The sequence below is a fragment of the Carcharhinus amblyrhynchos genome, chromosome 3, assembly GCF_965287045.1.
Source record: "Carcharhinus amblyrhynchos chromosome 3, sCarAmb.v2.hapA, whole genome shotgun sequence".
In the NCBI taxonomy this organism is placed as follows: Eukaryota; Metazoa; Chordata; class Chondrichthyes; order Carcharhiniformes; family Carcharhinidae; genus Carcharhinus; species Carcharhinus amblyrhynchos.
Genome location: NC_137326.1, coordinates 62,119,053 through 62,144,663, shown reverse-complemented (window position 1 = coordinate 62,144,663; position 25,611 = coordinate 62,119,053). Strand labels below are relative to the sequence as shown.

At 42.8% G+C, this 25,611-nt stretch overlaps 1 protein-coding gene and 1 long non-coding RNA gene across 6 annotated transcripts in view; one reads left to right on the top strand and one right to left on the bottom strand.

Moving 5' to 3' along the window:
• Positions 1–25,611, bottom strand: part of LOC145340242 (aminoacylase-1B-like) — a 58,838-nt gene that overhangs the window by 17,670 nt on the left and 15,557 nt on the right. For all 5 annotated transcript variants that reach the window (XM_080184698.1, XM_080184689.1, XM_080184711.1 and 2 more), the window contains exons 3-6: positions 14,172–14,236; positions 11,811–11,915; positions 11,632–11,726; positions 10,915–10,991 (exon numbers count right to left, since the gene is read on the bottom strand). In XM_080184698.1, the coding sequence (XP_080040824.1) occupies positions 10,915–10,991; positions 11,632–11,726; positions 11,811–11,915; positions 14,172–14,236 (342 nt within the window). The remainder of the gene's footprint in view (positions 1–10,914; positions 10,992–11,631; positions 11,727–11,810; positions 11,916–14,171; positions 14,237–25,611) is intronic.
• Positions 327–24,216, top strand: LOC145340278 (uncharacterized). The gene is made up of 3 exons (XR_013886229.1): positions 327–1,293; positions 12,145–12,205; positions 22,949–24,216. It is a non-coding gene; the product is annotated as an uncharacterized LOC145340278 (long non-coding RNA).

The following is a 25,611-nucleotide window of genomic DNA, read 5'->3' as shown; positions in this document are numbered from 1 at the left end:
ACACTTTTCCTCACCTTGCACCCACCTCCCACTTCCCTCTTGCCCTACAAACACCTCCCACTTCCCCCTCCCCCTGCATCCTGCACCCACCTCCCTCTTCCCTCTTGGCCTGCACACACCTTCCCTTCAACTGCACACACCTCCCACTTCTCCCTCGCCTTTGCCCTGCACCCACCTTCCACTTCCCTCTCACCCTGAATCCTCCTACTCTTTATGCTGCACCTACTTCCCACTTCCCCCCACCTTGCACCCACAGCCCACTTCCTCCTCAGCTTGCACCCAGCTCCCACTTCCCCCTTGGCCTGCGCATACCTCCCCTTCGCCCTGCATGCACCTTCCACTTTCTCCTTGCCCTGTACCCACTTCAGGAAGCTGCTACAAGGTAAGCAGTGGAGGATGAGGAGATGAGAAGGTAAAGGACTTAGTTTAATATCCTTTCTGTAACAAAGGCATCTCCAACAGAGCAGCAGATACCGAGTATTGCACTAGGGATGTGTTAATCGATGTTTTTATGTTTAAGTTTCTCGAATCAGGCTGAAAGTTGCCCCTAAGCTGCACATAGAAACACAAGAAATAGGAGCAAGAGTAGACCTGTCAGCCTACTGAGTCTGCTCCACCATTCAATATGATCAGGGTTGGTCTTAGGCTTCAACCACTTTCTCTTCCACGTCCCATATCCTTTAATTCCCAGAGACCAAAATTCTGTCTATCCCAGACATTAATATTTTTGTGAAGTTATTGTTTGTAAAATTATTTTAAAAATTGTAAAATGCTAAGAGTTGTAAAATTTCAACATATGAAATTTTAAGAAGTAGTGTTTTTAAAAGAGATGCATGTGCAAAATGCAAGTACACAAAGAGCACAGAGTGAAACATTGTATCACAAAGCTAGGCAGTACTGCTGCCAAGGCAACAGGTTGTTTTTGAATTTTAACCAATCAGTTTAAACTAGACATTTGAATAACAGCAGCTTATCAGATTTGAATTTAATGTTTTGGTAACCTGTAAACCAATCCAATTGTGGGGATTTTGATATGTCGTCAGAGGTATAAGCCACAACTCCCAGCTTCAGAGAACCAGACCACAACTGCCTCAGACAGCAAATGCCTCTGCCAGCCAGCCTCTGGAACAGCTCATAGCTTGAAAAGGACACACAGACAACAACTATCTCTGCCACTGTAACAGCCTCATTTATGTCTTAAAAGAAAGCCTCATCTCGATAGTGAAGACAGAAGAAATCTGCAAAGAAGATAGAAGATTCTGGAAGATGACAAACCTGGTTAAAATTTTGAGAGTAACTAAATATTCTACGTTTTCTGTTAATAAGTGGAATTATATTTATCTAAATAACGATCCATTAGAATAGTGTTTTATTCGATTTGATAATAGTTTGGTTAATCTGTTCACTGTTAATTTGATAAATAAAATGTTACTTATTGGTTTAACATAGTCTCAGATAGTTATTTTGATTTAATCACTGTAAGTTTGATTTGATTTACTATTGTCACATATATGAATATACAGTGAAAAGTATTGTTTCTTGTGCACTATATAGATAAAACATACCATTCATAGAGAAGGAAACGAGAGAGCGCAGAATGCAGTGTTACAGTCATAGCTTGGGTGTAGAGAAAGATCAAATGAATGCAAGATAAGTCCATTCAAAAGTCTGACAGCAGCAGGGAAGAAGTTGTTCTTGAGTTGATAGGTACGTGACCTCAGACTTTTGTATCTTTTTTCCGAAGGAAGAATGTGGAAGAGAGAATGTCCAGGATGCATGTGTCCTTAATTACACTGGCTGCTGTGTTGAGGCAACAGGAAGTGTAGACAGAATCAATGGATAGAGGCTGCTTTGCGTGATGGATTGGGCTACATTCACAACCTTTGTCGTTCCCTGCAGTCCTAAAAGTTGCTGAAGCACTGACATTATCCCTTCTGTCACACACTTTAAAAGATTAAAGAGGTTCTGGGGGTTGAAGATGTTTCTCAAATGTGCCAAGAAAGTTCAGAAAGTCAGAAAAAGACAACATTTGTAGAATTGACAAATAGGCTAAAATTGGGTTTAACCAGGAATAATAGGAAAGCTGAAATTGTAACGGAGATAACCAAGCATTTAGATATATCAGAGAAACAGTCAACTGCAGAGGAGTTAGAAAAGAATTAAATTGCAAATGAGACTGATTGGAGTTAGAAAGTGAACTTAAAAGGCTGGAGTTAGAAAAAGAGAGGAAAGAGAGAGGAAGGCTCTAGCAGAAGAAAAAGAGAGAGAAGAAAGAGAGAGAAGAAAGAGAGAGAAGAAAGAGAGAGGAAGGCCCTAGCAGAAGAAAAAGAGAGAGAAGAAAGAGAGAAGGAAAGAGAGAGGAGGCCCCTAGCAGAAGAGAAAGGGAAAGCTTGTTTGAGTTGAAAAAGTTGAAGTTGGAAGTTGAAGCAAAAAGAGTTCAAATGACAGAAGTAAAAGTACAAGATGGAAGTGATGGTGAGCAAATTAAGCACAGCCTACCATCTAGTAGGGATAAATACAAATATGTCCAAACATTACCAAAATTTAATGAAAAAGATGCAGAAGCCTTTTTCATTTCCTTAGAGAAATTGACTACGATGGCCACAGGAGATGTGGGTAATGTTAATTCAGACCAAGTTCGTTGGCAGGGCTACTGAGATCTTTGCAGCACTGTCAAAGGAGATGTCAGGAAAGTATGAAGAAGTGTTTTGAATGCTTATGGATTGGTATCAGAAGCATATATACAACAGTTCAGAAATGTGAGGGAGGAACCAGGTCAAACATATATTGAGTTTCAAAGGATTAAGCAGAGCCACTTTGACAGATGGATGAGGGCATTAAAGATAGAGAAGACAAATGAGGCTATTAGAGGTATTATTCAACTGGAGGAGTTTAAAAACTTAATTCCTGAAGTGTTAAGAACTTACGTTGAAGAACAGAAAGTTGAAACAGTGAGAAGAGCTGCAGTGATGGCAGATGAATACACATTAGTGCATAAATTGAAATCTAGCTACCGGCAGAAATTTCATTCCAAGAGGGATAGAAGTTGGGAAAGAGGGAAATCCTTTAATGAAAAACAAAAATCAGATCACACTGGGAACAATTACCTGTGAAGAAAGAAACCCAAGAAGGTAGAAAAGAGGTGAAAGACCTCAGGTATTTTCACTCTAATAAGGTGGGACACACAAAGGTGCACTGCTGGGGCTTAGGAAAGGTACTGGGAAAAAGGATGTGATAAAAGATGCCCAACAGGTGGAACTGGTTAAAACAATGAACAAAATATCAACAGAAGTCAAGGAACTGAATGAGAATGCACAACCTAGATATGGCCTGGATAATAAGACAGTGTGCGATATTTTCAAAGACTTCAGCTCTGTGGATAAGATTTACTCAGGTAGCGAAAGGGGAATAGGTAAAGAATATTGAGAGATAAAAATATTGAGAGATACAAGAACTAGTCTGTCTCTAATAGGAAGAGATGAAAATATTTGCACTTCTTCTGAAATATTGCCCAAGAGAATGGTAATCTGTGGAATAAATGGAAAGAGGAATTGTGTTCCCCTATGTAAGATAAGGTGAGACTGTCCAATCAAGACTGGGGAAGTGATAGAGGGAGTGATAGAAAACTTAGCTATTCCAGGAATACAGTTTATCCTTGGAAAGTGTAAATACCCTGGAGTTTTCCTGGACAGGGTAGTGACAAGATCCCAAACCATAAGTTAAAACAGTAAAGGAGAACAAAAGAGAAAGCTGAAGGGGTTGAGGTCCAATTAGCTGAGACACTGATGAGATCATAAAGGAAAAATCTAAGCAAGGAGAGGATTAAGCGGATGCATTTAGTTCTGAAAGATTAATGGAGTTACAACAGAAAGGTAAGACAATAAAGGATATATATCCTTAAAGCCTATACAGAAAAGAATCAGAGCGTGTTCCAGAATTTCCACCTTTAGGATAAAACCATAAGGTGGAAATGGAGACTTTGGCAGGTTAGTGCAGATGAGAAATGGGTAAATGTTCACCAGATTGTGTTGCCAGTGGAATACAGACAGACAGTATTGTAGGTAGCACACGAATTACCTGAAGGAGGTCATCTAGGAGTGAAGACTCAGGCTAAGATACAGAAGCATTTTTATTAGCCTGGATTGCATAAAAATGTGGTTGAATTTTGCTGTATCTGTCATAAATGTCAGATGGTAGGTAAGCCTCAGGCAGCGATAAAACCAGCACCCTTGATGGCAATTCCTGCATTTGAAGAACCTTTTACATGGACTATTGTTGATTGTGTAGGTCCCCTCCCTAAAACCAAAAGTGGGAACGAGTATTTGCTGACTGTAATGGATGTGTCCATAGGTTTCCAAAGGCAATTCCTTTATAGAATATCAAGGCAAAAAAGGTTGTGGAGGAGTTGTTTGCTCCCTTTACCCATTAAAAAGTTGTGGAGGAGTTGCTTGCTTGCTTTATCCACTACGGATTACCCAGGGAGATACAATCAGATCAAGGATCCAATTTTACTGCCAAATTATTTGAGGTGGTCATGGATAGTTTAGGCATCAGACACTTTAAGTTGAGTGCATACCATCTTGAGTTCCAGGGAACATCAGACATCAGACCCTAAAAACCATGTTGAGGACTTTTTGCTAGGACTACCCAACTGATTGGGATAAAGGTATCCCTTTTATATTATTTGTTATTAGAGATGCTCCAAATGAATTGACTCCATCTGAATTGATATTTGGATACAAGAGGACCTTTAAAATTAATTAAGGAGAAGTTGGTAGGGCCGAAGTCAGAAATCTCACAGTTGGATTATGTATCTGAGGTGAAAGAAAGATTAAGAAGAGTGGGTGAATTAGCTAGACAACATTTGAAGGTGGCCTAGCACTTAAAGAAACAAGAAGCAGATAAGAAATCTAAAATTTGTACATTTGCCTGTGGGGATAAAATATTGGTGGTAGGAGATCCTTTTAAAGCAAGGATTAGTGGTCCCTATCAGATTGAGAAGAAGTTAAATCAAGTGAATTATCTGGTAAAGATGCCAGATAGGAAAAAAATGTAGAGGATATGTCACGTGAATATGCTAAAACAGGGAAAGGGAACCGGAGAAACAGGTATTAGTTATTGCCACTCAGAATGAGGAATCAAATTCAGATGATGTGGACTTTGATGTGCCTCAGAATAAACTGGATAATGAAGAAGTCCTTAAGGAATGGAATAGGGTAGTGGGCTATCTGTTCCAGGAACACAGAAGTGAATTGAAAGATTTATTACAGTGCTATGAGAACCTATGTAGAAATTGAATAGGGAGGACTAATGATATAGTACATGAGGTTGACGTAGGGAATGCTGTTCCAATAAAACAGTACCCCAATGGCATAATCCTCTCAAAGCAGCACAGGTTCAGAAGGAAGTGGAAGCGATGCTACAAGATGACATCAAAGAGCTGAGTCAAAGCAAGCGACGTTCTCCAATTGTGTTGGTCTTCAAACTTGATGGTACTTAACAACTCCTCGTAGATTATCAAAAGGTCAACGCTGTCACTAAATCTGATTCATACCCAATTCCAAGGCTGGAGGATTGAGTGGAAAAAGTAGGACAAGCGACTTACATCACAAAGTTGGTCTTACTTCGCAGTTACTCGCAAGTACCTTTGTCAAGACAGCAAAAGAGGTTTCTGCCTTTGTGACCCCAAATGGGCTATATCAATTTAAAGTAATGCCCTTCAGAATGAAAAACACACCAGATACTTTTCAAAGGCTTATGAACAGAGTTGTTGCAGGATTGACTAATTGTGCAATCTACATAGATGACTTCACAGAATCACAGAATACTACAGCGCAGAAGAGGCCCTTCAGACCATCAAGTCCACACCGATGCATAAAAGGTCCAGACCTGCCCACCTAATTCTACTTGCTAGCACTTGGCCCATAGTCTTGAATGTTATGGGGTGCAAAGTACTCATTCAGGTACTTTTTAAAGGATATGAGGCCTCCACCATCCTCTCAGACAGTGCAGTCCAGACTGTCGCCACCCTCTGGGTAAAAACGTTTTTTTTCAAATCCCCCCTAAACTCCCCACCATCGTTTTTAACGTGTCCCCTCATAGTTGACCCTCCAACTAAGAGGAACAGCTGCTCCCTATCCACCCTGTCTATGCCCCTCATAATCTTCAAAATCTCAATCAGGTCCCCTTCATAGTCTTCTCTGCTCCTGAGAAAACAACCCAAGCCTATCAAACCTCTCTTTATAACTTAAATGTTCCATCCCAGGCAATGTCCTGGTGAATCTCCTCTGCACCAATGCATTCACATCCTTCCTATTTTGTGGCAACCAGAACTGCACACAGTACTCCAAATGTGACCTCATCAAAGTTCTATATAACTCCATCATGGCTTCTCTGCTTTTGTAACATATACCCCAATTAATAAAAGCGGGTGTGCCACATGCCTTTTTCACTACCCTATTAACCTGCTTTTCCGCCTTCAGAAATCAATGGACAAACAAGCCAAGGTCCCTTTGTTCCTTGGAATTCCAAGTGTCAGACCTTTCATAGTTTACTTCCTTGTCAAACTATTCCTTCCAAAGTGCATCACCTCACACTTTTCAGGGTTAAATTCCATTTGCCACTTATCTGCCCATTTGACCATCTTGTGTATATTTTCCTGTAACCCAAGACACTCAACCTCACTGCTAACAACCCAGCCAGTCTTTGTGTCATTGGCAAACTTACTGATCCTACCCCCGCCTCCCACGACATGGTCATATGTCATTCATATAAATGATGAACAATAGAAGGCCCGACATGGATCCCTGCAGTACGCCATTGTCACCAGTTACTAAAGCAGCTGATCATCACCCTCTGTCTCCTAGTGCTAAGCCAATTATGAACCCACCTTATCAGATCACCCTGTATCCCATGTGCATTTGCCTTCTTAATAAGTCTCCCATATGAGACTTTGTCAAAGGCTTTGTTGAAATCCATGTAAACTACATCAACCACACAACCCTCATCCACATATTTGGTTACATGCTCAAAAAATGTAATCAAATTTGTTAGGCATGGCCTCCGTCTGTCAAAAGCATGCTAACTATCACTGATCAAACCTTGCCTCTCCAAATGGAGATAGGTTCTCTCTCTTCAGAATCTTTGGTGATCTTCAATCATTCATGGAGAGATCACATGGAGCATTTGGCAGAGCTCTTCAAGAGACTACAGAAGGCAAAGTTGGTCATTAACTTGGCAAACACAGAATTTGCGAAGGACATTCTTAGGACACAACATCGGATACAGATGGATGACACTGAGAAACAGGAAGACAAAGGCTATCGAGAAATTTCCAAGACCATCAGTGAAGAAGGAGGTGCTATGATTTTTGGGATTGAGCAGATTCTACAGGAAATTCATACCAAACTTTAGTAGCATAGTGACACCATTAATAGATTTGTTAAAAAAGAACATGAAATTTCTATGGCTAGAACAATGCCAGGAGGCATTTGAGAATTTGTAAGCAGTGTTAACCATCACATCTGTTTCAGCCACACCAAACTTTTTGAAATCCTTTAAAAAGTAGATATTGGAGCTGTGTTGTTACAGGAGGATGACTGGGGAATTGAAAGACCAGTCAGTTATTTTTCAAAAACACTCAATTTCCAACAGATAAAGTATTTTACTGTTGCAAAAGAGTTATTGAGTTTAGTGATGGCCTTACAACATTTTAATGTTTATGTTACAAACAATGCATCAAGATGATTGCGTATCCCGATCACAATCCTTTGACAATTCTGGAAAGATTTAAGGACTACATCATTAGCGTCTTATGTTACAAGCATTTAATTTACAGATTGCACATATTGTAAGTTATTATTGCAGATGTTTTATCACATAAAAATAAATAAAAATGAAGCCATCTTTTCATGATAATGGTTCATTTTACTCTTAAGGGGAGAGGTGTTGCGAAGTTGGTATTTGTAAAATTGTCAGTTAAAAAGGTGTTTTTTTTTCAGAAAAAAGATGCAGGTGCATGCAACACACAGACTCAAACATTGTATCAAGAGGCCAGGCAGTAATGTTACCAAGACAACAGGCTGTTTTTGAATTTAGCCTAATCAGTTTAAACTAGTCACTTAGCTAACAATAGCTTATTAAATTTAAATTTGATGTTTTGATAATCTGAGAACTAATCCTACTATGGCGATGTTGGTATGTAATCAGGCATGTAAGAGCCAGCTCCAGAGAGACATAACAACAGCTCTCTCTGCCACAGCTAATAGCTTTTAGCTCAAAGACTCATCTGAACAGAAAAGGTACCAACTTAAGCCAGAGATTCCAGACAGAAGATTCCATAAGATAAAACTGGTTGTGTTTTGACAGTGACTAAAAAAATCTATTTTTTTTGTTAATAAGTGGGAATTGTATTTATCTAAACAGTATTGTATTAGAATAGTATTTTATTCAGTTTGTCAATAGTTCAGTTAACCTGTTCACTGTCAGTTAGATAAATAAAGGGTTTCTTGTTGATTTTACAGAGAGAGTCTTATATAGCTATTTTGATTTAACCACTAAAAGTTGCTGAAGAGCAGACTATACTATTTCTCACTCACTCTTAACAAATTATAAGGGAGGTGCTCCTCTTTGAATGGTTAGGTATTAGCTCTCAGACAGGGGATCAACCTCCCCTTCATAACACTATCCAGATGAGGCTTTATTTTAAGACTTACATGAGGCCATGAGAGCCAGCAGTTCTCTCTCTTTCTGAGAGCTGAATTAAGCTATTATTCAGCAGGTGGCAGTTGTTTTTCTGCTTCCCTTCCTTTAAACCGGAGGTGATAGATCACTATTTCTTACAATCTGATTAGTTCTCAGATTATGAAAACATCAATTTCAAATCTAATAGGTTGCTGGTAGGCTGATACAAATCTGATTGGCTAAATTCAAAAAATAATCAAAAGCCTGAAGCCCGTTACCAAGGCAATCCCATTTCTTGTCTGTGTGCTTCATATACACCTGCATTTTTTTGAACTTCTAAGCACAGAGAAAACATTTTTATAATTTTTTAAATAAGTTTACAAACACCAAATTCTAACATTCTACTCAACTTTGTAACACCTATCTATTCTAATCCCATTTTCCATCGCTTGGTCCATAGCCTTGTATGATATGGCATTTCAAGTGCTCATCTACATGTTTTTTAAATGTTGTGAGAGTTCCTGCACATATCACTCTTTCAGGCAGTGAATTCCAGATTCCCACCACCCTCTGGTGAAATCGTTTTTCCTCAAATTCCATCTAAATCTCCTAACTCTTACCTTAAATCCATTTCTCCTGGTTATTGACCCCTCAATTAAGAGGAAAAGTTTCTTCCTAGCTACCATATCGATTTCCCTCATTATTTTGTACATCTCGATGAAGTCCCCCCTCAGCCTTCCCTACTCTGAGGAAAACAGTCCCAGCCAATCCACCTCCCTTCATAGCTGAGATGTTCCAGCCCAGGCAGCAAACCAGTGAATATCCTCTGCACCCTCTCTTGTGCAATCACATTCTTTCTGTCATGTGGGGACCAGAACTGCACACAGTACTCTAATTGTGGCCTACCCAGTGTTTTATACAGCTCCACCATAACATCCCTGTGCTTATATTCTACATCTTGGCTAATAAAGACCAGTATCCCATATATCTTCCTTATTAACCCGCACTGCTGCCTTCAGGGATTTTTCAACACGCACTTCAAGGTCTCTCTGGTCCTCTGATACTTCCTAACATCCTACCGTTCATCATATATTCCCTTGTCTTGTTCATCCTCCTAAAATGCATCACCTCACACTTTGCATTCCATTTGAGAGTTTTTTCATGCCTCTCCTTGCTCTAACCTCTTTTTTATAGTCTCTCTTTTGTTCCTTATCCAATCCTGTATATTCCTTGACATCCAGGATTCTCTGGATACTTTGGTCCCACCCTACCCTTTCAATCCATCATGCAAACCAGCCTCCCATCCATTTACTCTGTCTATACTTCCCACTGCTTTGGCAAAGCAGCCAGCATAATTAAGGACCTCACACACCCCGAACATTCTCTCTTCCACCTTCTTCGGTCGGGAAAAAGATACAAAAGTCTGAGGTCACGTACTAACCGACTCAAGAACAGCTTCTTCCCTGCTGCTATCAGATTTTTGAATGGACTTACTTTGCATTAAGTTGATCTTTCTCTACACCCTAGCTATGACTGTTACACTACATTCTGCACCCTCTTGTTTCCTTCACTATGAACAGTATGTTTTGCCTGTACAGTGCACAAGAAACAATACTTTTCACTGTATATTAATACATGTGACAATAATAAATAAAATCAAATTTTTTTATATTACTGAACTAAACAGGCTTCTGACAAACAAAAATAAGAACATAAGAACATAAGAAATAGGGGCAGGAGTAGGCCATCTAGCCCTTCGAGCCTGCCCCGCCATTCAATAAGATCATGGCTGATCTGAAGTGGCTCAGTTCCACTTTCCCGCGCTCCCCATAACCCTTAATCCCCTTGCCTACCAAAAACCTATTTACCCGCGTCTTAAATACATTTAGCGAGGTAGCCTCCACCACTTCAACGGGCAGAGAATTCCAGAGATTCACCACCTTTGAGTGAAGAAGTTCCTCCTCAACTCTGTTCTAAACTGTCCCCCCCTTATCTTGAGGCTGTGCCCTCTAGTCCTGCTGTCCTTTCTGAGCGGGAAGAACCTCTCCACCTCTACCCTATCCATCCCTTTCATCATCTTATACGTCTCAGTAAGATCCCCCCTCAAAATGACATAGAAAACAACATTTTTGTCAAAGTATTGCGGATAAAGGAATTTGAGACAGTTGCTGCACTAAGAACTTATACAACTGCCTGTTTACAAGGAGAAGTTCAAACCCTTTTCATAGTTACCAGGTACAAATAACAGGTGAATTGTCCGAGGAAATCGTTTCCCTTCTGATTTCAACTTCCGAATTGCTTCAATATATCTGAAAGAGACAAAAGTGAAATACCTCTGCAATCAACAAGATTAAAACCAGTTCAGGGCTTAATTATCCACTGAGCCACATAAACAGCACTATATCTCACTTTCCCCACCAAACATTTCCATTTCAAGATAGTTTTACAGTTTTGAGAAAGAAGTGCACTGCTGGGGAACTTCAGTGTCCTTTCAAACACCCTCAGGATAGTACAGCGTGGGATTAGATACAGAACAAAGCTTCCTTTACATTATCCCCATCAAACATTCCCAGGACAGTATAGCACAGGATGATACAGAATAAAGGTCCCTCTACACAGTCCCCATCAAACATTCCCAAGACAGGTACAGCACGGGATAAGATACAGAGTAAAGCTCCCTCTACACTGTCCCCAACAAACATTCGCAGGCCATGTACAGCACGGGATTAGATCAGAGTAAAGCTCCCCTGCACAGCCCCCCTCCCCAAAACACCTCAGGGCACACTTTGACCTGAATCTAAGGTATTTATTTGAGTCAGTGAGCCCGTAATTCTGACCAAACTGAGATGAGCTCATTCAGTACAGACAGGGAACTGATTCAGGATTTGTCAGACTCAAGTCTCAGTGCTTGGACATCCTTACTTCTAAGCAGCCAGTTGATCAACTCACTGAATGGTGACACACTTCATGTCCTGTGCCCCTCGGCCATATATATTCCCTTGCTGGTCCTTCACCGCTGCAAATGGGTCATGTTTCCAGTGCTCCTGAACATAGAAATATGGAGTGAGCCCAGTTCCACAAGTAGAATTCCAACCCACATCCCCATCGCTCTCCTCAATGGAGCTTACCTCAAAGACCGGTACAACATCGGTGTGGGAGTTGAAGAGAATAGATTTCAGCTTGGGATCTGTTCCCTCCCAAGTAATGATGACAACTGTACGCCCTGGGTGAACCTAGACAAGAAGATAAAGCTTTGCACTTACACATACACACATAGTTCTTCTGCACTCAAAACAGCAATGGAAAATTATACAGAGCCTGTGACAAATAAAGCACCTCACCCAAACATAAGCAGAGGACATTGTGCTAAAAAATTAAGACATTAGGAAAAGCTTAGTCAAAGAAATGAGTTTTTTTTAATTGCCTGTGAACTAACTAGCTTGTTTTTTCATTTCATTTCAGAAGGCATTTTAAGAGTCAATCTAATTGCCGTGACTCTGGAGCCACGTGTAGGCCAAACCAGGTAAGCACGGCAAATTTCCTTTCCTAAAGGGCACTGGTGAACCACATGAGTTTTTACTGCAATCGACAATGATTTCATGGTCTTCATTAAATTTTTAATTGCAGATTTTTATTCAATTCAAATTTCACCATCTGCTGTGGTGGGATTTGAATCTAGGTCCACAATATTACTGGGTCTCAATTATTAGTTCAGTGACAACTCCACTACCTCCTATTATAGAAAGAGAAGGAGGTGAAAAGGTTCAGGGAGAGATTTAGGACCTAGTCAGTGGAAAGTCCAGTCACCACTGCTGGTACAATGCAAATCAGAAACATACAGAGGCCAGTGTCAGAGAAATGGAGAGTTTGAGAGTTGCAAACTAGGTGAAGGTTACAGAGAGGAAGGGATAAGACCATGGAGGAATCTGAATAGAGAGAATTCTTTCTTGGGGAGCCAGGAGTCAATATTGGTCAGCAAGGCTCATGATGATAGGCATGAAGGATTTTAGTGCACGATAGGGTGTAGGCCACAGGGATTTGGATGAACTGAAGTCTACAGAGACTAGATAGTGAGGTGTTGAAGTTTCACGGGAATAGGAAAACTTGAACAAAACAAAAATGCGAGATCCTCTACTGTTCACTCCAGCACCTCCCACATATGATCTTCTACCTGCAGTAATCCATCTCACCTGTAAGGGCAACTGAAATCATTTCCCACAGTGCACAACAGCAGTAAATCCAAGGGCTCCATTTACCCTCCCAAGTGTCACCCTCAAGTCATTGTGCAGTGTTTCTCTCGTACTGTGTGCAGAGTTTATTTATTCATTCATCGCCCATGAATGGTGACAAGCCACCATCTTGAACCATTCACTCATTGGATGTGGGCATCTCTGACTGAGCCAGCATTTATTGTCCATCCCTAATTACCCTTGAACTGAATAGGTTAGCCATTTCAGGACATTCACCATTGCTATGGATCCAGAGTCACACTTAAGCCAGACCAGGTAAGGTTAGCAGATTTGCTTCCCTAAAGGACATTAATAAACTGGACAGGTTTTTACAACAATTGACAATTAGACTACATTTCCAAGACAGGTTGGTGAGTGACTTAGAGGCGAAGATGGTGGTGTTGCCATGCAACTTCCTGCCCTTGGTGACACAGCAATGTCAGGTGGATATGTGCACCAAGACCATTTTGCTAGGTGCATTACCTGAGAGAAGCAATCTGCTGGGACCTTGCTAAAAAGATCACTAAAAAAGGAGAACTGTGCTTCAGACAATTCTTATGCCTCCTATTTCTTCCCCCAGCCCTCCCCACATTTCATGGGTTGAACATAAGAACATTAGAACATAAGAAATAGGAGCAGGAGTAGGCCATCCAGCCCTTCGAGCCTGCCCCGCCATTCAATAAGATCATGGCTGATCTGTCGTGTCTCAGTTCCACTTTCCCGCCCTCTCCCCATAACCCTTAATCCCCTCACTTATCAAAAACTCATCAACCCGCGTCTTAAAAATATTTAGCGAGGCAGCCTCCACCACTTCAACGGGCAGAGAATTCCAGAGATTCACCACCCTTTGAGTGAAGAAGTTCCTCCTCAACTCCGTTCTAAACCGCCCCCCCTTTATCTTGAGGCTGTGCCCCCTAGTCCTACTGTCCTTTCTGAGCAGGAAGAGTCTCTCCACCTCTATCCTATCCATCCCATTCATCATCTTATACGTCTCAATGAGATCTCCCCTCATTCTTCTAAACTCCAACGAGTACAAGCCTAGTTTATTCAGCCTCTCCTCATAGCTCAACCCCCTCAACTCTAGTATCAGCCTAGTAAACCTCCTCTGCACTCCCTCCAAGGCCAAAATATCCTTGCGTAAGTGCAGCGACCAAAACTGCACACAGTACTCCAGCTGTGGCCTCACCAATGCTTTATACAGCTGAACAAAGTCCAGATTCTTTATTGCAAGTCTGTTATAGCACTGCATGAATCTCTCACCTCAAACTTCTTACAAGGAAGACCCAGCTCCACACTCAACCTCTCCAGGAACTTAATAGCACCATCTGAAAAAAACACAGGCACCATGAATCCTGCAACATCCAGATAGACTAAGGCAGGCTGAATATTTTTATAACATTGTTATTCTCCAAACTGGAGGAATGGCATAAAGTTGAGGGGAAAGAATTAAAATCAGTGTAGAAAGAGCGAGATCTGGGTGTTCTTATACATTAACCTTCAGAGTCCCATGACCAACGCGGTGAAATAATTGTTAAAGTCAAGAAGGTCCTCAGGTGTATTCAAATGATGAATAATTCACTGTAAACTAAAACATACTATTTTGTTCTGGTACATGGCCTGGTTAGGCCTCTGAATATTGTGTCCAGTTTTAGTCCAATCACAGGGTAAGCTGTGAAAAGGGAGCAGGGAAGGGTGTCGAGCCTAATTCCTGGCTTAAAACCCAAAAAGACTCAAAGAAAGTAGAATGTTACATTCTACAAAAGTGTCATTTCAGGGGCAATTTGATCAAAGTTTGTATAAGAACTAGACAGTGTTTACATGGATTAATTACGTCAGCTAAATCAGATCAGGACAGGACTAGGTTCAATGAGGAGTAGGTTCCTTTTACAGAAAATTCTGAACCTCTGGAGCAGGCTGTTGGGTGTGAGAGTGGGCTCTAATTCACTATGTTCCTTCCAGCGAGAGGTGAACAAGTTTCTGACTGGGTGGAAATCACACTGAAGTAGTTCAGTATCCTCCAACATCCATCCAGCCAGAGTGGTCTCCCAGACTGCCTGAGGGGGTGGAAGAGGAATATTCCAGATATTGCCCTGAATTGGCCTGCTTTGCTTTTCTGACTCTCCTGGAAGGGGAATGGAAAGTGACATCATGATTGACTGGGACAATCTCAATGTGACCAGAAGATCTATTACCATCACTCAGATCCATATGATTGGATGTAGACAAGTATTCACAAAGAGGCAAAGGTCTGATAACGGAGAAGCTGATTTGCTATGCCTGGAAGGTGATGTTTTTTATTACTCCGCAATAGTTAGCAATGTACAGGGGAGACATTCTTCATTCCACAGACAAACATGACAAAGAGACAAAACAAGTTCTTTGGTGACTAGCCGCCACTGGATTCAATTGTAGATCAAATAGGAACATGACCCATGCAATCCCTACACATCCTGAGAGGGAAGAAGTCCCATTACCATTCAAGCTGTATAAACAGGTAACTGAGACCTGGGGACAATAAACCATCATGAGGAACTCCTGCTGTGATGTCCTGGGATGACTGACCCCCAACAGCAAGATGTCTCTTTGCCACGTTTACCTGTGGAATGAAGGAACTCTCCCCTATACACTGCTAACTCACGTAAACAAATAGAGAAAAAAAAGACAAGCTAAAAGAGACTATATGGAAAGTGACTGGCAATGGACATGAAAGTGAATCCAAAATCTTTTACAAGTATATGAATAGTAAAAGGGTGATAAAAAGAGGAGTGAGGCCAATTAGGGACCAAAAAGGGGGTTTATGCATGAAGGCGAGGGGAATGACTGATGTATTAAATGATTACTTTGCATGTATTTTTACCAAGGATGTCAATGCTACCCAGGACATGGTGAAGGAGGAGGAAATTCAGAAACGAGAAGGGTTTCAAATTCCGCTTTCTGCTCCTTGGCTCCAATATCATCCCTTGCTACCACCCTGATGCTATCCTTAATCAGCAGAGCTACGCCCCACCCTTTTCCCTCCCGCCTATCCTTCCTAAACACTTGATACCCCTGGACATTCAGCTCCCAGTCCCTGTCACCTTGCAGCCACGTCTCTGTAATGGCCACCAGGTCATATCCATTTGTGCCAATCTGCGCCACCAGCTCATCCACTTTATTCCGAATGTTTCGTGCATTCAGATAAAGAGCCTTCATCCCAGCCTTCACCTGGACCCTATTTGCCATAACGCCACCAACCATACTCACGCCCCCTACTCCCTCTATTATTGGGACATCCTCGGCCTCTTCCCTTACCTGTACCCTCTCCTCAACTCTAGACCCCGTAATGTCACCTACCCTCACACCCTCCCCACCCCCCCCAATTAGTTTAAAGCCCTGTCTACAGTCCTCTATTCGCCAGCACTCTATTCGCCAGCACTCTGGTCCCAGCACAGTTCAGACCAACCCCATCCCGCCCGAACAGGTCCCACCTACCCCAATACTGATGCCAATGCCCCATAAATTCAAACCCATTCCTCCCACACCAATCCCTGAGCCACCCATTCACTTCCTTAATCCTATCAACCCTATGCCTGTCTGCACTCGGTTCAGGCAGTAGCCCAGAGATAACCACCTTGTCGGTTCTACTCTTTAATTCCATTCCCAGCTTCTCATACTCCCTCCCCAGATCCTCAGTTCGCATTTTGCCTACGTCGTTGGCACCCACATGTACCACAACGACCGGATTCACACCCTCCCACTCCAGGTTCCTCTGCAGCCCAGATGCAACATCCCGGACCCAAGCACCAGGCAGACAACACACCCTTCTGTGCACTTTGTCATTGTGACAAAGGACAGTGTCAATACCCTTCACCCCACTATCCCCAATCACTTTTCACCTTCTCCTTGCCTATGTCCTGCTGCATCACTGTACTGTGTGCAGTTTGCTCACCAACCTCACCTCCCTCGTCCTCGTCCAGACTGGAAGCAAGAACCTCAAACCTGTTATGCAGCTTGAGAGGCTGAGGCCTCCTCTCCCCACCCTCCTTCCTCCTCTCAGCAGCCCCCTCTTGATCCTGACCCTTAGAGTTAGCCAGTCTAGGGGGGGTGGATGTCACTTGCACCCCATTGACAATGTCACCCTCCCTCCCCTTGATGAGCCTCAGTGGCTAGCTCATCTACCTTGAGCTGGAGCTCCTCCAGCAACCTGCACTTACTGCAGACATGGTCACTGGGAAGGACCCTGGGGTCCACCAGTTCCCACATCATACAGAAACAACACATCACATGCCCCTCCATTATTCACTGTAGTATTGAAAATTTCCACACGCACTACCTGGCCCTTTTTCTCTCAAGCCCTTTTGATAATAAGCCCTAGTAGCTCACTCTGCTTCTCCCTCACTCCACTGCCCGCTCTGACGCTGCCCGCTGTCTATACCAGGCCTCTTTTTAAACCTGGCGCTGATTTAAAGCTTGCTGGTCCACAACTCCCTTCTAACCACTCCCTCAGAATTCTTAAACAGGTAAATACAAAAAGCCCACAAAAATGTTTTTAAATGATTTAAACAGTTCTACAAGGAACAAAGTGCTTTAAACTTATTTAAACAGGTTTTTAACAGGTAAATTCTTATCTCTCTCTCTGCTCCTTCACTCCTCTGCTCCAGCAAACAATGGAAAGGAGCAGAAAGCGGAATCGTTGTGGGTAGAGATTAGGAACAGCAAAGGGAGGAAGATGCTGATGGGTGTCGTCTATAGGCCCCCGAATAATGAGCTGGAGGTGGGGCGGGCTGTTAATGCGCAAATAAGTGCGGCGTGCAGGATTGGGACGGCCGTAGTTATGGGGGATTTCAATCTACATATAGATTGGTCGACCCATGTTGGACGCGGTGGGCTCGAGGAGGAGTTCTTGGAATGCTGCCGGGATAGTTTCCTGGAACAGTGTGTGTTGGAGCCAACAAGGGAGCGAGCTATCTTGGATCTGGTGTTATGTAATGAGGCGGGTAGAATTAGGGACCTTGCGGTGAAGGATCCTCTTGGGGAGAGTGATCATTGTATGGTGGAGTTTCTGGTGCAGATGGAGGAGGAGAAAGTGGGTTCCCGGACGCGTGTCCTTTGTTTGAACAGAGGGGAGTACGGTAGGATGAGAGAAGAATTGGAGAATGTGGACTGGGGGAGCGCGTTGGAAGGTAGGTCTGCTGAGGAGCAGTGGAGAATCTTTAAGGAGATCTTTCTTGGTGCTCAGCAGAAATTTATTCCGATGGTCAAAAAGGACAGTAGGAGGAGAGGTGAAGGAAAGTGTTAAATTAAAAGCAGAGGCGTTTAGAGTAGCTAAGAGTAGTGGGCGAGAAGAGGATTGGGAGAGGTTTAAATGTCAACAAAGATTGACAAAGAAGTTGATAAAGGAGGGTAGGAGAAACTATGAAGCCGGGCTAGCGCTTAATATAAAAAAGGATAGCAAGAGTTTTTATAAATATATAAAAAGGAAGAGGCTGGCTAGGGTGAACGTTGGTCCCTTAGAGGATGAGAAAGGGGACTTAGTGGTAGGGGATGGGGATATGGCTGAGGTCCTGAATAACTTTTTTGTTTCTGTCTTCACGGAGGAGGACGTGAATAATTTGCCGGGTGTTAGAGATGGAAAGGTGGTAGGACTGGAGGGTCTTAATGACATTACTGTTACGAGAGAGGTGGTGCTCGACAGACTGGAGGGGCTGATTGTGGACAAGTCGCCAGGACCAGATGGAACGCATCCGAGGGTTCTGAAAGAAATGGCGGAGGTGATAGTGGATGCCTTGGTGGTTATTTTCCAGACGTCGCTGGATTCCGGGGAAGTGCCGGAAGATTGGAAAGCGGCTAATGTTACGCCGTTGTTTAAGAAGGGTGCCAGGCAAAAGGCAGGGAATTATAGGCCAGTTAGTTTAACGTCTGTTGTAGGTAAAATGTTAGAATCCGTCATCAAGGAGGAAATAGCGAGGCATCTTGAGAGGAATTGCTTGATAGAGCAGACGCAGCACGGTTTCGTTAAAGGAAAGTCGTGTCTGACAAATTTACTGGAGTTCTATGAGGATGTGTCTAGGGCAGTGGATAGAGGAGAGCCGGTGGATGTGGTCTTTCTTGATTTTCAGAAGGCGTTTGACAAGGTACCTCACAAGAGGTTATTGCAGAAGGTCAGGGGACATGGAGTTGGGGGTAGGGTGTTAGCGTGGATAGAGGATTGGTTGTCAAATAGGAGGCAGAGAGTGGGGGTCAATGGGTGCTTTTCGGATTGGCGGATGGTGACTAGTGGAGTGCCCCAGGGGTCGGTGCTGGGGCCTCAGCTATTTACCATTTATATAGATGATCTGGAGGAGGGAACCGAGTGTAGGGTGTCAAAATTTGCTGATGACACCAAGATTGGTGGAACGGCAAATTGTGCAGAGGGTGTGCAGAGTCTACAGAAGGATCTAGATAGGCTGGGCGAATGGGCCAGGAAATGGCAAATGGAATTTAATGTTGGCAAGTGCGAGGTGGTCCACTTTGGTAGGAATAATGGTAGGAAGGACTATTATTTACGTGGTGAAAAACTGCAGCAGGCGACGGTGCAGAGGGACCTCGGGGTCCTTGTGCATGAGTCGCAAAAACCCAGCTTGCAGGTGCAGCAGGTGGTCAGGAAGGCGAATGGGATGCTGGCCTTCATAGCGAGGGGGATTGAATATAGAAGTAGGGAGGTCTTGCTGCGGCTGTATAGGGCTGTGAGGCCGCAGCTGGAGTACTGTGTGCAGTTTTGGGCGCCGTACTTACGCAAGGATATTTTGGCCTTGGAGGGAGTGCAGAGGAGGTTTACTAGGCTGATGCCGGAGTTGAGGGGGTTGAGCTATGAGGAGAGGCTGAATAAACTAGGCTTGTACTCGTTAGAGTTTAGAAGAATGAGGGGAGATCTCATTGAGACGTATAAGATGATGAATGGGATGGATAGGATAGAGGTGGAGAGACTCTTCCCGCTCAGAAAGGATAGTAGGACTAGGGGGCACAGCCTCAAGATAAAGGGGGGGGGCGGTTTAGAACAGAGTTGAGGAGGAACTTCTTCACTCAAAGGGTGGTGAATCTCTGGAATTCTCTGCCCGTTGAAGTGGTGGAGGCTACTTCGCTAAATATTTTTAAGACGCGGATTGATGGGTTTTTGATGAGAGGGGATTAAGGGTTATGGGGAGAGGGCGGGAATGTGGAACTGAGCCACGACAGATCAGCCATGATCTTATTGAATGGCGGGGCAGGCTCGAAGGGCTAGATGGCCTACTCCTGCTCCTATTTCTTATGTTCTTATGTTCAAATTGAAACAGCAGAGATATTGGATAGGGTGTCTGTACTTAAGAGTTGGTAAGATACCAGGAAGGGATGAAATGGATCCAAAGATACTGAGGGAAGTGAGAATGGAGATTACGGAGGCACTGGTCATAATTTTCTAGTCTCCCTAAGATTCAGGGATGATGCCAAAGGACTAGATAATTACAAATGTTACAACATTGTTGAACAAAGAGTGCAGAGATAAGCCCAGCAACTGCTAGTCGATCTGTTTACAGAATAACAATATCTCAGAATTGATATGGTGCCATTTGGCCCATCTCAGATGGAGATGGCCAGCACGAGGGGACATAGCTTTAAATTGAGGGGTGATGGATATAGGACAGATGTCAGAGGTAGATTCTTTACTCAGAGAGTAGTAAGGGCATGGAATGCCCTGCCTGCAACAGTAGTGGACTTGCCAACATTAAGGGCATTTAAATGGTCATTGGATAAACATATGGATGACATTGGAATAGCGTAGGTTAGATGGGCTTCAGATTGGTTTCACAGGTCGGCGCAACATCAAGGGCCGAAGGGCCTGTACTGCGCTGTAATGTTCTATGTTCTAACTATTCCAAGTACTTAAACATGACCTTCCAGGCACAGTAAATCAGCTTCTGGGTTATCAGACCTTTTTCCTCTTTGCTGCCATTTGCAATCGTGTGAAAATTCTTTCATGCTAGGTAAGGGAATCAAGGATTATGGGGAAAGGGCAGGAAAATGCAAGTGGGGAATGTCAGATCAGCCATGATCCTTTTGAATGGCAGAGCAGGTTCAAGGGGCTGAATGACTTACTCCTGTTCCTACTTTTTATGGTCTTATGGTGACTCCAACCAGCGGAGAGTTTTCCCTTGATTATCAAGTGTCCCAAGATGAGTAGGTTGGATGGATTAGCCATGGTGAACATACGGGGTTACCAGGATACAGTGGGGGAGAGGGCCTGGTTAAGACACTCTGTCAGAGAGTCAGTGCAGATTTGATGGGCCAAATGGCCTCTTCTACACTGAGGGGATTCTATGATTTCCATTGATATCAATTTTTGTAAGGGCTCCTTGATGCCAGACTCAGTTGAATATTGCCTAGATGCCAAGGCCAGTCACTCTTATCCCACCTCAAGTTCAGCTCCTTCATCCATGTTTGAACCAAGGTTGTAATGAGGCCTGCAGCTGAGTTTGTAGGCTCCAAAGCCTTTGCAGCATCCAGTGCCTTCAGCCATTCTTTGATATCACATGGAGTGAATCAAATTGGCTGAAGACTGACATCTGTGATGCTGGGGATCTCTAGATTAGTCCAAGATGGTTCATCCACTCGACAAATGCTTCAGCTTTGTCCTTTGCCCTCTGTGCTGGGCTGACTGTGATACACTGGTGCTAGTGGCAATGTCATGTTGCCCTCTGCCTCACATGGAACCAGAGGAACTAAGCATTAGTAAGAAGCACTTGAGACATATTATATTAAAGGCCCAATGTAAGGGCTACTTGTAGCTTTGAGACCAAGAAACTTCTCATTATAGACTAAAAGTTGACATCAAACCCACTTTTTTTTATTCATTTGTGGGACATGGCCATCACTGGCTGGCCAGCATTTATTGCCTAACCCTCGTTGCCCCTGTGAAATGGTGATGAACTGCCTTCTTAAATCGCTGCAGTTCATCTTCTGTGGGTTGACCCACAGTGCTGTTAGGGAGGGAATTCCAGGATTTTAACCCAGCAGCATAAGGTGATATGAGTTCAGATGACCAGAAGATTAGTCAAAGAGATAGGTTTGAAAGAATGTCTTAAAGAATGTAGAAAAGAGGGTTGGTTCAGGAGATGGAGTGGCAGGACGAGCTGAAGGCATGGCTGTCAATGGTGGTTCTGTCCTGCCGGTGGAACAGACACACCCAGGGATAGTGATGGAGAAGCCTGCGACATTGGACGCAAGGTATGATTGGATGAGTATGACTATGTCAGGCTGTGCTTGACTAGTCTGTTGGGACAGCTCTCTCAATGAGTAGCCGATGTGAGTGAAGCAGTGCCTTTATCATTCTGTCACATTATAAAAGGAATACAGGCACATTGGCGAGAGGGTAGAAAAGGTTTGCAAAGCATGGGTATACTTACCAGGAAAGCATTGACAGGCTGATTCACTTTTGTTTTGTAAAAAGGGTGAGGAGCAACCAAAATAAAAAAGTTATGGAAGATTTTGATGGAGTGGATATAGAGAAACAGGCTCTGTTGTCTCAACACTGCCCCTCAACTGAGACATGGTGATCATCTGGTTAAGTCACCACCAATCAGCTTTCTCTTCAAAGAGGAGTGTAGAATCAGCTCTCTCTGTACATGTTTGTATAGCAGTATTCACATGCTCGGGACATTCCAAAACAAAGGTTGTATTAACCAGTCCTTCCTCTCTATCTCAATGCTGCCTGTGTTGTGAAGTTAGTTTTTGTAAAATTATTTTTAAAAACTTCTAAAATGCTAAGAGTTGTAAAATTGCATGGTCTGTTAAAAAAAGGTAGTCTTTTTGCTATGCTTAGAGAGTTAAAAGAGACGCAGGTACAACTGCAATACACAGAGCATAGAGTGAAACATTGTATCACAAAGCTAGGCAGTGGTGCTACCAAGACAACAGGTTGTTTTTGAATTTTAACCAATCAGTTTAAACTAGGCATTTGAATATCAGCAGCCTATCAGATTTGAATTTGATGTTTTGATAACCTGTAAACCAATTCTATTGTGGGGATTTTGGTATGTTATCAGAGACATAAGCCACAGCTCCCAGCTCCAGAAAGCCAAACAGCAACTGCCTGTCAGCCAGCCTCAGTCACACATCACAGCTTGAGAGAGTGAGGCACAGCCAGCAACTGTCTCTGCCAGCATAACAGTCACATTTATGTCTTAAAAGAAAGCCTCATCTCAACCGCAAAGGTACCAACAGGAGATTGTGAAGTCAGCAAAGAAGACAGAAGATTCTGCAAGATAAAACCTGGTTATATTTTGAGAGTGACTAGAAATTCTATTTTTTTGTTAATAAGTGGGAATTCTATTTATGTAAACAGCATTCCATTGGAATAGTGTTTTATTTGATTTGTTAATAGCTTAATTAGCCTGTTTATTGTTAGTTAGATAAATAAAGTGTTACCTGTTGCTTTTTCAGAGTCTCAGGTAGTTATTTTGATTTAAACATTAAAAGTTACTGAAGCACAGAAATTACTACTTTTCACACTTTTTAACACATTATGAAGCGAAGTACTTCTCTTTGAGTGGTTGCATGTTAGTTCTTTGAGAGGAGATCAACCTCCCCTTTGTAACACATGACATACTGACTGTTTTGGAAGTAACCAGATAATCCATGTTACTAATGTTGTTTGACTCATTTTAACTTCTCGCCACAAGGCAGCATCTGTAACAATGGAGTATTAGTCTACACACACTCACACTGAGATGGGAAACCTCTGTCAGTAAACAGACAGTTTGTAGGGCCCAGGGCTTTTGCAGCATCCAGTGCCTTCAGCCTTTCCTTGATATCATGTGTAGTGAATCAAATTGGCTGAAGACTGATATTTGTAATGTTGGGGATCTCTGGAGGAGACCAAGATGGTTCATCCACTCAACAGATGCTTCAGCTTTGTTCTTTGTACTGCTGTGCTGAGCTGACTGCGATACACTGGAGCTGGTAGCCATGTCCTTATGCCCACGGCTTCGGATGGGACCAGAGAAACTAAGCATAAGTAAGAAGCACGAGACATATTATACTAAAAGCCCGATATAAAGACAACTTGTAACAATTGAGACCAAGACACTTCACATTGGAAGATCCTATTAGCACAAAACAATGGGATGGGATGGGATACAGATACAGTAGGATGGGCTGGTAACTGAGACGTGGATCCGCTACCAGTGCACAAGACAGCAATGGCCAACAACCCAAGGCTCACCTGCTCTTCTTTGGTCAAAGGTGCCTTAACCGTCAAGATTGGGTTTATATGCTTCCTTTCTCTCTGCTATGCTGCTGTAACCATTTATAGTAAAAAGTCTGACAACACCAGGTTTAAGTCCAACCGATTTATTTGATAGTAAACTCACTAGCTTTCAAGGTTACCCCCTTCGTTCACCTGACGAAGGGGGTAACCTCGAAAGCTAGTGAGTTTACTATCAAATAAATCGGTTGGACTTAAACCTGGTGTTGTCAGACTTTTTACTGTGTTTACCCCAGTCCAACGCCGGCATATCCACATCGTAACCATTTATATCATTGCTTGATCCAATTTTTCTTTCTTCTCTTGTCTAATTATCACCTCTTCCTATCTTGCACTTCTACTATTTAAATACTTCTACCTTCTTCCTTTTATTCTGCCTAACCGCTCTGTGCCTTGCTTGTAAACTGTTAAATCTACAACAGTTTTGGAATCACAGCCACCACAAGACATCCCAAAACTCCTAGTTGGTGGGTTCCTGAAGTATTTAACTCAGTTTCTCTGCCCATGGAATGCTGCAGGACCTGAGTATTCCCAGCATTGTCTGCTGTTCATTTGACTAGCTGTTCCAATTGAGAGGAAGAGACAAGTGCCAACCATTGCTACCTGTTCACATCTTACCTGCTTACATGTAGAAATGATTAATAATCTCAGAAAGAATCCATGCCTTTTTTTATAAAACATTTACAGGGTGTAGCTGGCATTTATGGCCCATGTTTAATTGCCCTGATGGTGTTGAGGTGTTGTCTGGTTTTGCACTACTGAATGGTTTGCCTGTCAACTTCAGAGGGTATTTAAAAGTCAAATGTGGGCTTAGAGTCACATAAAGGCCAGAGCAGTTAAGAACAGGAGAATGTCTCCCCTGAAGAGCATTAATGAATCCAGCTTGGCTTTTATGAAGCCAACAGCTCAAGGTCACTTTTACTGATACCCAGCTCCAGATTTTTAAATTTGAATTCAATATTCTCAAACTGGTGGGTTTTAAGGACACATTCTCTAATCCAATAACATAACCACAGTCCCCGCTTACAGAACTCGACAGGGGGAGATGTAGGAAGGCTGTTGCCCGTCGGGGAATCTAGATGTGGATATGTCGGCGTTGGACTCTCACCTGACGAAGGAGCAGCAAGCGCTCCAAAAGCTAGTGGCTTTTGCTACCAAATAGACCTGTTGGACTTTAACCTGGTGTTGTGAGACTTCTTACTGGAGAATCTAGAGCCAGAGATATCCGAATACACCATTTAGGACTGAGATGACGAAGAATTTCTCGACTTAGGGGCTGGCAAATCTTTTGAATTCCCTACCCTAGAGGGCTGTGGAGGTTCCGTCATTCTCTATCAGAGCAGTCATGATTTTAAACATCTCTCAAATCTCCTCTCAATCTCCTCTTTTCTCAGAATAGCCCTGAGATAAACAAATCCATACTGAATTTGATGAAGTTCTCTC